The following is a 10,348-nucleotide window of genomic DNA, read 5'->3' on the forward strand; positions in this document are numbered from 1 at the left end:
CTGTATCACTTTGCTGTACATGTAGAACTAACACAACATTGTAAATCAGTTATATTGAATATAGGAGATTCCTGGTGGCCTAGCTGTTAAGGATCCAGCATTGTCACAGCTGTAGCACAGGCTCTGTCCCTGACCCTGGAAATGTCTGCATACTGTGAGCACAGCCAAAACAGAACAAAACTATACTCCAGTATAAAATAAAAGTTAAATTTTTAAAAATATAGATTAAAATAAATGCTTCTTTATATCTGAAATGTTTATAAAAGAGCTTGTCCTTAGCCAAATTAATAAACATTTTTAGAAATTTTAAAAATAACCACTACATTAATTGAACATGTAAAATAAGTATATTGGTGCTTAGGCCTTTGTATGTATAGAGTGTATGATTTATATCAAGTGTTCAGATGAGGAAAGGAAGGTGCAGGGAGGGTTAGCTCACCTACCCTCATCCTATTTTTCAAGGAGGCCATGGGATAAAGTGCCCCCCATGTTTACTTCAAAGACGATGTGTGTGTTTAAGAGGGAAAATGTGATTTGCCAAATCTTGCTTTTAAAGGGCATGTCTTTCACACTTGTAGGTGGAAAGTGAGACCAACGTCCTGCAGGACGGCTCCCTCATCGATCTCTGCGGGGCCACACTTCTCTGGAGGACGGCAGACGGCCTCTTTCACACACCCACCCAGAAGCACATCGAAGCCCTCCGGCAGGAGATCAATGCGGCCCGGCCACAGTGTCCAGTGGGGCTCAACACCTTGGCCTTCCCCAGCATCAACAGAAAAGAGGTGGTGGAGGAGAAGCAGCCCTGGGCATACCTCAGCTGCGGCCACGTGCACGGCTATCACAACTGGGGCCATCGGAGCGACACGGAGGCCAATGAGAGGGAGTGTCCCATGTGCAGGACTGTGGGCCCCTACGTGCCCCTGTGGCTGGGCTGCGAGGCGGGCTTTTACGTAGATGCAGGACCGCCCACTCATGCGTTCACCCCATGTGGGCACGTGTGCTCAGAGAAGTCTGCAAAATACTGGTCTCAGATCCCGCTGCCTCACGGAACTCACGCCTTTCATGCCGCCTGCCCTTTCTGTGCCACGCAGCTGCTTGGGGAACAGAACTGCATCAAATTGATTTTCCAAGGTCCGGTTGACTGACGCCCCCTTGACAGCCATCTACAACTTTATTAACAAGTTACTGTGAAGGTTTTGCCACTAACTCTAGATTTTACCCTTTTGTAATGCCGTTTATTTAGTGGAGGGTGTTCCTGAGGCTGGGAGGAAAGAGGGGCGCGGCGCCTAAACATGGCAGGCAGTGACGAAAACAGTGGTGTGTTGCATGCTCCAAACAGCTGCATCGTCAGTGACGTCTGCTTGATTAAACCCTAATGTCTTTATTGGATTTAAAACACCATGCTTTTATTTTAACCTTTGGGTTCTGGCAGAAAGTGTTCTTGGTTAAACTTGGACAAGACTTTAAATCCTCTTTTACAAATTGTAGAAGTCTGTTTATTCAAAAGTCGTCGGTTCTTAATTGCAACCTTCAGTGCTGCGTGGTGCGTGTGTTCGCCATGCCCAATGTCTGGAAATACTTGATAGAGGTTAAACTCTGACCAGATAGGGGGCCAGCTCTACAAGGTGATGTCAGGGAACAGGAGACCTAGGCACGGGTGGTTGTTTTGAAATCCGGGACTTTTTTCTGATTTTCTTTTCATATGTTGCCTTTTTTTTTTTTTTTTTTTGGTAACTTTGGTAGAATTTAATTACTTTATACACATGTTCATCAAATACCTTGGCATTTCAAACAAAGAATTTTCCATACCTTTTTAGCCTGCCTTTTGTTATTTTGGTCTCTGATACTCATCATGCATGGCCAGAATTGTTTGGTTGATTAAAATGCCACAAGTCCTAAAAATCCATTAACTGAGGGTCAACACGGCCCAGATATTAATAACATCAAGTTTTATTTGCTTACTGGATTATTTAAGATGATTTAAAATAAGATATTACATTTTAAAACCACTTGTTGGGGTTTTCTAAGTTGTTTTTTGTTTTGTTTTCCCCTCAAGAAAGCCAAAATTCTGGGAGCCCAAAAGCAGCATATCCCAATGATAGTCATTTTTGTTCCCTCCCTTTCTGCCGTCTGTCACCTTCCTTTGCAGCTTACGGAGCCCTGTTAAGTTTTGAAAATGTTTGCAAATAAAACTAAATTTAAATGTGATCATTAGGTATATACAACACCAAGTGGTACAGCTGCAGAGATCATTTGAAATTCCTGATTTCAAGAGAGCAAATGAGTGTTTACTGAGAAATAATTAAATCAGAATTTCATATGAGCGCCACCATCCCTCTCTGTTAGTTTCATTTCATTGTGAATAGTAATTCTTGGATATTCGTTCTCTGTGCTTAGTACCAGTGTATGCCTGTTCCCAGAATATAATGATCCTTTAGGACATGCAACTGCCAGAGCTGGCTAGGATGAAATCGGTTCCTGCCACATGGAGCAAGTATTTATTTAAATTAACATCCTCTTAAATTGACCGTGGCAGATTTGTGCTGCATTTTTTTAACCTTTGTAATGATATATAATTTATATGACCCTAATATACTGTATTCCTATTTGAATTGGTTTTTTCCATGGTTTGCCTACTAGCAAATATTTTGCCTATTTTCAAATCGTTCTAACCCATTTTGAAAATCCTTTTCCTTAACGTGATAAGATCGATCAGTCGTGACTGCTGTGTTTAAGTTGACTTCATGTCTAAAAAGTTCAGCCTCTGTTTTTAATAGCTTTACTTTTCAGTGGAGATTATTGTTTATGATGAGGTGTTTTGGCAGTTTGAAGTGACGTGAAAATCCAATAACAGTGCTCTTATTAATAGCTTACTCTATTCTGTATAGTTTGCTCAACCTGCAGACAGAAAAGGAAAGAAAAAAAACGAAGTTGGTCCTAGCATGTATCAAATGCCTTTTGATGTAGTTAAAGGTTCCCATGATTAGCTTTCACCAATAGCGTGGCTTTTCAATTTGTGCTGCTTTAGGTTCCATAAAAATGATAAAGGAAGCACAGGGTCCCTTTTCTTGCTCTGTGGCTTGAAAGTGGGTTGAGAAATCTTAATACCCTAAAAGTATCTTGTAAATAAATGGTCTTGCATCTAGAAAGGCTGGATTTTACCTATCAAAAATTTTTCTAAGAAAGTTACAATCGGTATACTTTTCTATTTCAAGGACTACAGAATGTCAGGGTCTAGTAGTTCTACATGCAACATGTGCCCCAAAATAAAGTTAACTTCCAACCTGAAAAATTCCTGACTTTCAGTTTTAGTAAACTTGTGTAATCTATTCCAAGCTCTTGGAAGGGGTAACAGTGACCCACCTCCTGTTAGTGCCATACCTTTTTCTTTGACTTCCCAGTGAGGTCTCCTCCCACCCTGCCTAGGGAACCATAGCAAGCTGGCAAGTCTGCAGAAGAAAACCAGGCTCCTCTTGGCCACTTCTAATAAGATCTTCTTATAACTTTGGCTAATGAATTTTTCCCCCGAGTTGAGAGCAATTTCATTTATGAGAAGAACTCTAGCTCAGAGTAGAGTAATACAGCTCAGAAAAGGTAACTTCTCAGAGGTCATGTCGGTTTTTATGTCTTACTGATGTTCAAGGGCAAATCCCACTCCCCAGGTGTATACATAGGAAATTGCAGACCAGTTATCCTGATCTCAGCCTGACCAAAATGCCTTTTGTGACTAGGTTTCCAGAAAAGCCCCAGTGATATATTCCCATAGGTTTGGTTTTTTTTTTTTTCCAGATGTTTATGCTAGTTTACTACAAAAAAAAAAAAAAAAAAATTCAGAGTGATGGGATAGAACTCTGAATATTTTTCTAGTCTGGAATTTTTTTATTATTACTAATCGGTGCTGCCAGGTCATGCATGCTGCAACTCAACAGTTCCCTTATTTCGTTTCACTTTTTGCAAAAAGGGCTACAGTTCACACTGCAGAGTAAGTATTAAGCTTTCTGGGTTTTTTTTTTTTCCCCAACTGTAGCCTAAAAGAATTAAAATCTTTTAATATAAATAGCATATTTATCATTCCTTGATAGTTAATTATAGAGTTTGGTACCTTTGTGCCTCAGGGAAGCCACGTGATATAACTGGTTATAGAATTTCAGGGTTAGGGTTTAAAGAAAGGAGAAAGCCATTGGAAAAATGATGGGCTCCATTAAGGAGACTAATGAATCTGGATGCAGAAATATGCCAGCAACTGGCATGCATACACATGATTGTAGTAGAATTTACTTCCAGTATCAATAGGGAAATTTTTTTAAGTTATTACATCTACTTTATCAGCAGAGTTGAGGAGAACTCTTCATGAAGCTTCAATGCTTTATTTTTGCGTACATTAAAAAAAAAAAATTGAAACCCCTGTCATTTGGGGAGCTCAGTATTGTTATTTAGGCACTTTTTGAGAATTTAAAAAGGAGAATGTTTTCTCCTTAATTTAACATAGATTACAGAATTATTACCAGCAGTTCTATGATTTTGATCAACTTTTCTGTTTAAAGCCATTCTGTTCTTTGGATTTGCATGAAGTATATGATCACAACATTGTTAATGCTGGCTATCCATGCAATCCTGCCTTGTAACAATGGAATTTCTGATAGATAAACCACAGAACTTTGATTTTAAGCCAGATCCAGCTCTGGTCCCTTGGCTGTAGCTCTTACATCGCCACAGTTTGGCCTTCATAGGCAGAGGGTATGAAGTTCCTCCTGTAGTGCTACACAGCTCTGTTGTCATTTCTTTATGACCCAGTCAAAGGCCAATGAGACAACTCCAGGATCTATTTAAAAGAACGTAAACATTACTGAAGCAGTAAAACAAAAGAAGGTTCAGTATTTCTTGTTAGTAAAACTTGTATCTTCTCAAGTTTTCACCCTCACGAAGAACCCCTGGAGGAAAATGGGGAAAAGTAAATATTTTTCCAGTTCTACTTATTTCTAAACAAAAGTAAACTCAATGAAAGGGAAGTTGTTTCTTTTTAGCTGAGATGACAGATTTGTTTCTCTGTATTAAATAGTCTAGAAGCTAAGAGAGTAGTCATATTTACCATGTATAGTGTTATGAGCAGTTAAATTTTATGGCTATATTTGTAAAATTGTTCTTTTATATTTCATGTCAAATTGAAAAGTTTATTTCTTCACTATTGTATCTGTGGAAATACAAGCCATTTTACAGGAAAAGTCTTCAAAAACTATTAAACGGATCTCAGTATGTTTGTGAGTCATTGTCTTCAGACTCTGTGGCTGTCACTGGTTCATCAGGACACACAATAGGAAGTTGATACAAAAGTAGATTTGATTTTTTCACTTTTCAGACTCCCAGGTTGATCCCAAACAGTTGAGCTGATCATTCTTTTATATTCTGCACAATGCTTATTTAGCTTCTGAAAAATCTCAGTTTTTTTTTTTTATTTTAAAAATTCCATTGGTGTTTGTATTTGTGACATTACATCATTGTCAAATAAACCTAATTTCCAGGAAAATTTAACCTGGCTTATAGAATTAATGGATTTTATTCATGGTCCTTATAGTTATCTTGCTACCTTTGTGACAATCTTCATTCACTTTTAAGAACATAAGCATTATGCGTAATACTCCAAACTTCAAACTAGTACATCTCTCATAAGAAAAGGCAGTTGACAGGTTTTTTTTCCCTCATCACGTAAACATTTGTGGAATCTTAGTATTGTTAAGACAATAGATTTTTCATCCCCACCCCCGACCAAAGAAAGAAAAAGAAAATACATACTTACATAGCTTTTATTTCAGGATAAAGTATTCTGATACTTTAGCAAATCTAAGATGCCTTGAATTGTAAGAAGCATTATTAAAGAAAAAAGCAAGTTTCAATTGTGAGATTCATTCCACTTAAAAAAGGGTACCAAAACTATTTAATGGGGAACAAATACTATTTAATGAATGGAGCTGGGATAACTAGATAGCCACATGCAAGAGAATGAAGTTGGCCCCTACCTCATACAATACACAAAAGTTAACTCGAAATGGACCAGAGAGCTAAAACTATAAAACAGAGTAAACCTTTGTGACTTTTGAATTAGTCAATGATTTCTTAGACACTAAAAAACAAAAGCCACAAAAGAAAAAAATATGTTAAGTTGGACTTCAAAATTAAAATGTTTTGTGCACCAAAGGACACCGCCAGAAAGTAAGAAGACAACCCACAAAATGTGGGAAGATATTTGGAAATCATAAATCTATTAAGGGAATCTTATCCCGAATACATGGAGAACTCATAGGTCATCAAAAGGACCAGTGACCCAGTTAAACAGTCAAAAGATTTGGGTAGATGATCTCCTGAAGATATAAATGACCAATAAGCACATAAAAATTCCCAACATCATTAGGCACCAGAGAAATGGAAGTTAAACCATGAGATACCACTTCATACAAATTTGTTTCTCTGTGTTAAATAGTTTAGAAGCTAAGAGACCAGTGTTGACAATGTCTTGAAAAATTGGAGCCCTTGCACACTGTAGAGTGTGATACGGTTTCTGGACAAGAGTCCACCTCCTCCCTAGGTTGCTGACCTAAATAAAGCAATATTTCCTTTTTAACCAACACTTATATCTTAAGTATTAGCTTTTAAGCAGTGAACAGCTGAATCTGAGTTTGGCAACATAGGATATTTTCCAACATGTCTTCTTTAGAACTTAAGTCTCAGAAAATGTACTACCAAAAAAAAGGCCATATAATATAACCTTGAAAAGTAATATGGTATATTCTAGATTTATTTAAAAAGATTTCCCTTTTTTCTCATATAATATATTTTAAATAATTGAGGAGAGCTTTTAATTGAAAAGTGTTAGCCATTATGGACTTATTGTTACACATTTTCAAGATTATTTATTTTAAATGAAATAAATGAACATGAGCCCAATATTGGCCATTGTTGTTCATGTAGTTCAAAACCCTATTACATAAATATACTGTTGTTGCTTATGCACAGCTCTGTATCATAGCCTCGATGGCTTAAAACATTTTAACAGGTTTCATGTTGGTGACCACTTAATGGTAACATTATTTTATGAAAAATTATATAGCAAATATATTTGTGACTATATATTTGAGAATAAGACTATTGACAGCTATATGCTACTCTTTCACTTGGTAGATGTTACTCAATTTTAAGTGCATATATTTTTGATAGTCTCCAAGTCTCATGCTGTTTATTAGAATTTATTAACATGGAAAAGTGTACCTTATGGATTGAATGGACACCAAGCTGAATTATCACTCTGTATTGCATTAGGATATTTGACTGGTTTTCCAGTTAGTTTCTTGTAGAGTAAGAGTGTAGAATTATTTTAAATTCTACAACTGGGAGAGAAGACAAGATGACAGACTAGAAGGACTTGATCTCACTTCTACCCTCACGAACACCAAAATCACAACTGATTTTGCTGCTGAACAACCATCAGTAAAAGAGACTGGAACTTACCAAAAAAAGATATTCTACATCCAAAACCAAAGAAGAAATCACAATGAGATGGCAGGAGGGATGTACTCGCGATATAGCAACCCCATAGCCTCCACCCCCACCCCAGTGGGCAACCCACAAACTGGAGAATAATTTTGTCACAGAAGTTCTCCTATGGGAGTCAGAGTTCTGAGTCCCATGTCAGGTTCCTTAGCCTGGCGATCTGGAAATGGGAGGAAGAGCTCCCAAAGCATTTGGCTTTGAAGGCCAGTGGGTCTTGATTGCAGGATCTTCACAGGACTGGGGAAAACAGAGACTCCATTCTTGGAGGGTGACAAAAATTCTCATGCACACTAGGGCCTAGGACAAAAGCTGTGACTTCATAGTAGTCTGAGCCAGATTTACCTGCTTGTCTTAGAGGTTCTCCTGGAAAGGCAGGAGGTAGCTATGGTTCTATTTTTGTATATAAAAGCTGATGGAAAATATATCCTAGAGTACTCATCTGAAGGTTGACATCTTTCTTTGGACATTAGTACCAAGACCTGACCCCATCCAACAGCCTCTAGGCTCCAGGATGGTGGGCTTTAAGCCAAATAACCAACAGGGTGGGAACACAGTCCCATAAACAGACAGGCTGTCAAAAGACTTCCTGAGCCCACAGCCACTCTAGAAATACCCACCCCTTGACATAACCCTGCCCACCACAGGGCAAAGGCCCACTCCACCCACCAGTGGGCAAGCAGTAGCCCCTTTCAACATGAAGCCTGCACAAGCCTCTAGACCAGCTTCGTCCACCAGGAGGTAGCACCAGAAGGAAGACTATGTATAGTCCCATAGCCTGTGGAACTAAACTGAGTCCACAAACACAGGTCAGAACCTACCCTGGGACTTGGTCCCTGGCCATTGGGTGACAAGAGGGGAGTGTACTACTGGGATACATAGGACATCCTCTACAGGGCCACTTTTCCAAAGTCAAGAAACTTAACTAACCTTCCATATACATGAAAATACAAATAAAAGTTTAGACAAAATGAGATGGCAGAGAAATATATTCCAGACAAAGGAACAAGATAAAACTCCAGAAGAAAAACCAAGTGATGTGGAGAAGACAATCTACACAAAAAAGAGTTCAGAATAGTGATCATGAAGATGATCCAAGAGCTCAGAAAAAGAATGGAGGAATAGAGTGAGAAATAACAAGTTTTTTAGATAAAGAATTAGAAAAAAATAAAGAACAACCAAAGAGTGGAAGAATACAATAACCAAAATGAAAAGTACACTAGAAGGAATCAATAGAATAATTGAGGCAGAAGAATGGGCAAGTGAGCTAGAAGACAAGATTGGTGGAAATCATTGCCATGGAAGAGAATAAAGAAAAAAAAAATGAAATGAGGACAGTTTAAAGAGACCTCTGGGACAATGTTAAATGGATGAACATTCACATTATAAGTGTCCCAGAAGGAGAATAGAGAGAGAAAAGGCTTGAGAAGGTGTTTGAAGAGATAATAGCTGAAAAACCTCCCTAATGTGAGAAAGAAAGCAGTCCCCCAAGTCCAGTAAGCATAGAGAGTACCATGCAGGATCAACTCAAGGAGGAACACATGAAGGCACATAGTAATCAATCTGACCAAAAATTCAAGATAAAGAGAAAATATTAAAAGCAATGAATAACATTTAAGGGAACTCCCATAAGGCTATGGGCTGATTTTTCAGCAGAAATTCTGCAGGAGAGGAGAGAGTGGCATGATATATTTAAAATGTTGAAAATGGGAATCTATAACCATGAATACTCTACCTAGCAAGTCTCTCCTTCAAACTCAATGGAGTATCCAAAAGGTTTGCAAGCATGCAAAAGCTAAAAGAGTTTAGCACCACCAAACCAGCTCTATAGCAAATACTAAATGAACTTCTCTAGGTGGAAAAGAGCACAACTACAAACAAGAAAAATTATGAAATGGGAAAGCTCACTGGTAAAGGCAAACATATGGTAAAGGTAGAAAATCATCCACACACAAATATGAAATCTAAACAAATCATCATGAGAGGAGGAGAGTACGAATGCACGATATCGAAAATGTATTTGAAATTAAGAGGTCAGAGATATGAAACAATAACTGTGCTACTCTGCTGATCACATGAAATGAACAACATTGTAAATCAACTATTTCAGTAGAAATATATAAAAATAAAATCCTACAATCTATACTATTAACTTCAATGAATTTGCCAAATTTCAAGTACCTGCAACCCACCAACATTTGCATTGGTTGAGAACTCCTTATTTACCAGAACCAATTGTTTGTAGTTTGATTTTTTAATAATTTGATAGTCTTCTTACATTCATAAATATTTAGGATGAAATCTGCTTTAGAAAATGAAGGATTTCCATGATGAATCAAGTATGAATCAATATAACTGAAATTAGAAAACAAAGCCAATGTGTTAAATGAGAAGAGCATTAAGTTAGGTGTAATTTCTGATAATTTTGTGACCTCTAATTAAGTGTGTGATCTCAGGCAAACTGCTTAATCTCTGTACCTATTTTTTCTCATGGGAGATGATGAAATTTGCCTAAAATCAATCACAGGTCATAATACAAGTCTCAATAAGTTTAAGGGATTGATATTATGCTAAGTACTTTTTCTTACTGTAATAGGATAAAACTAAAAAATAATAAGAGAAACTAGAAACATCACCAAAAAATATGAAAATTCAACAGCACACTTGAGCAACCACTGGGTCAAAGGGGAAATTAAAAAGGAAATTAAGGAGTTCCCGTCGTGGTGCAGTGGTTAACGAATCCGACTAGGGACCATGAGGTTGCGGGTTCGGTCCCTGCCCTTGCTCAGTGGGTTAACGATCCGGCGTT

At 37.8% G+C, this 10,348-nt stretch overlaps 1 protein-coding gene across 3 annotated transcripts in view; it reads left to right on the forward strand.

The window, feature by feature from the left end:
• The window catches only part of PELI2 (pellino E3 ubiquitin protein ligase family member 2), a 206,388-nt gene extending 201,135 nt beyond the window's left edge, over nucleotides 1–5,253 (forward strand). For all 3 annotated transcript variants that reach the window (XM_013993445.3, XM_084981928.1, XM_084981925.1), the window contains one exon: nucleotides 579–5,253. In XM_013993445.3, coding sequence (XP_013848899.3) covers nucleotides 579–1,145 — 567 coding nt within the window. In that variant the 3' untranslated portion in view covers nucleotides 1,146–5,253. The remainder of the gene's footprint in view (nucleotides 1–578) is intronic.
• The last annotated feature ends 5,095 nt before the right edge of the window (nucleotides 5,254–10,348 follow it).

This window comes from Sus scrofa, chromosome 1 (assembly GCF_054392235.1).
Source record: "Sus scrofa isolate SSC_HxYL_T2T_F1_AM1 chromosome 1, Sscrofa_HxYL_maternal_Yorkshire_Landrace_v2.0, whole genome shotgun sequence".
NCBI classification, from domain to species: Eukaryota; Metazoa; Chordata; class Mammalia; order Artiodactyla; family Suidae; genus Sus; species Sus scrofa.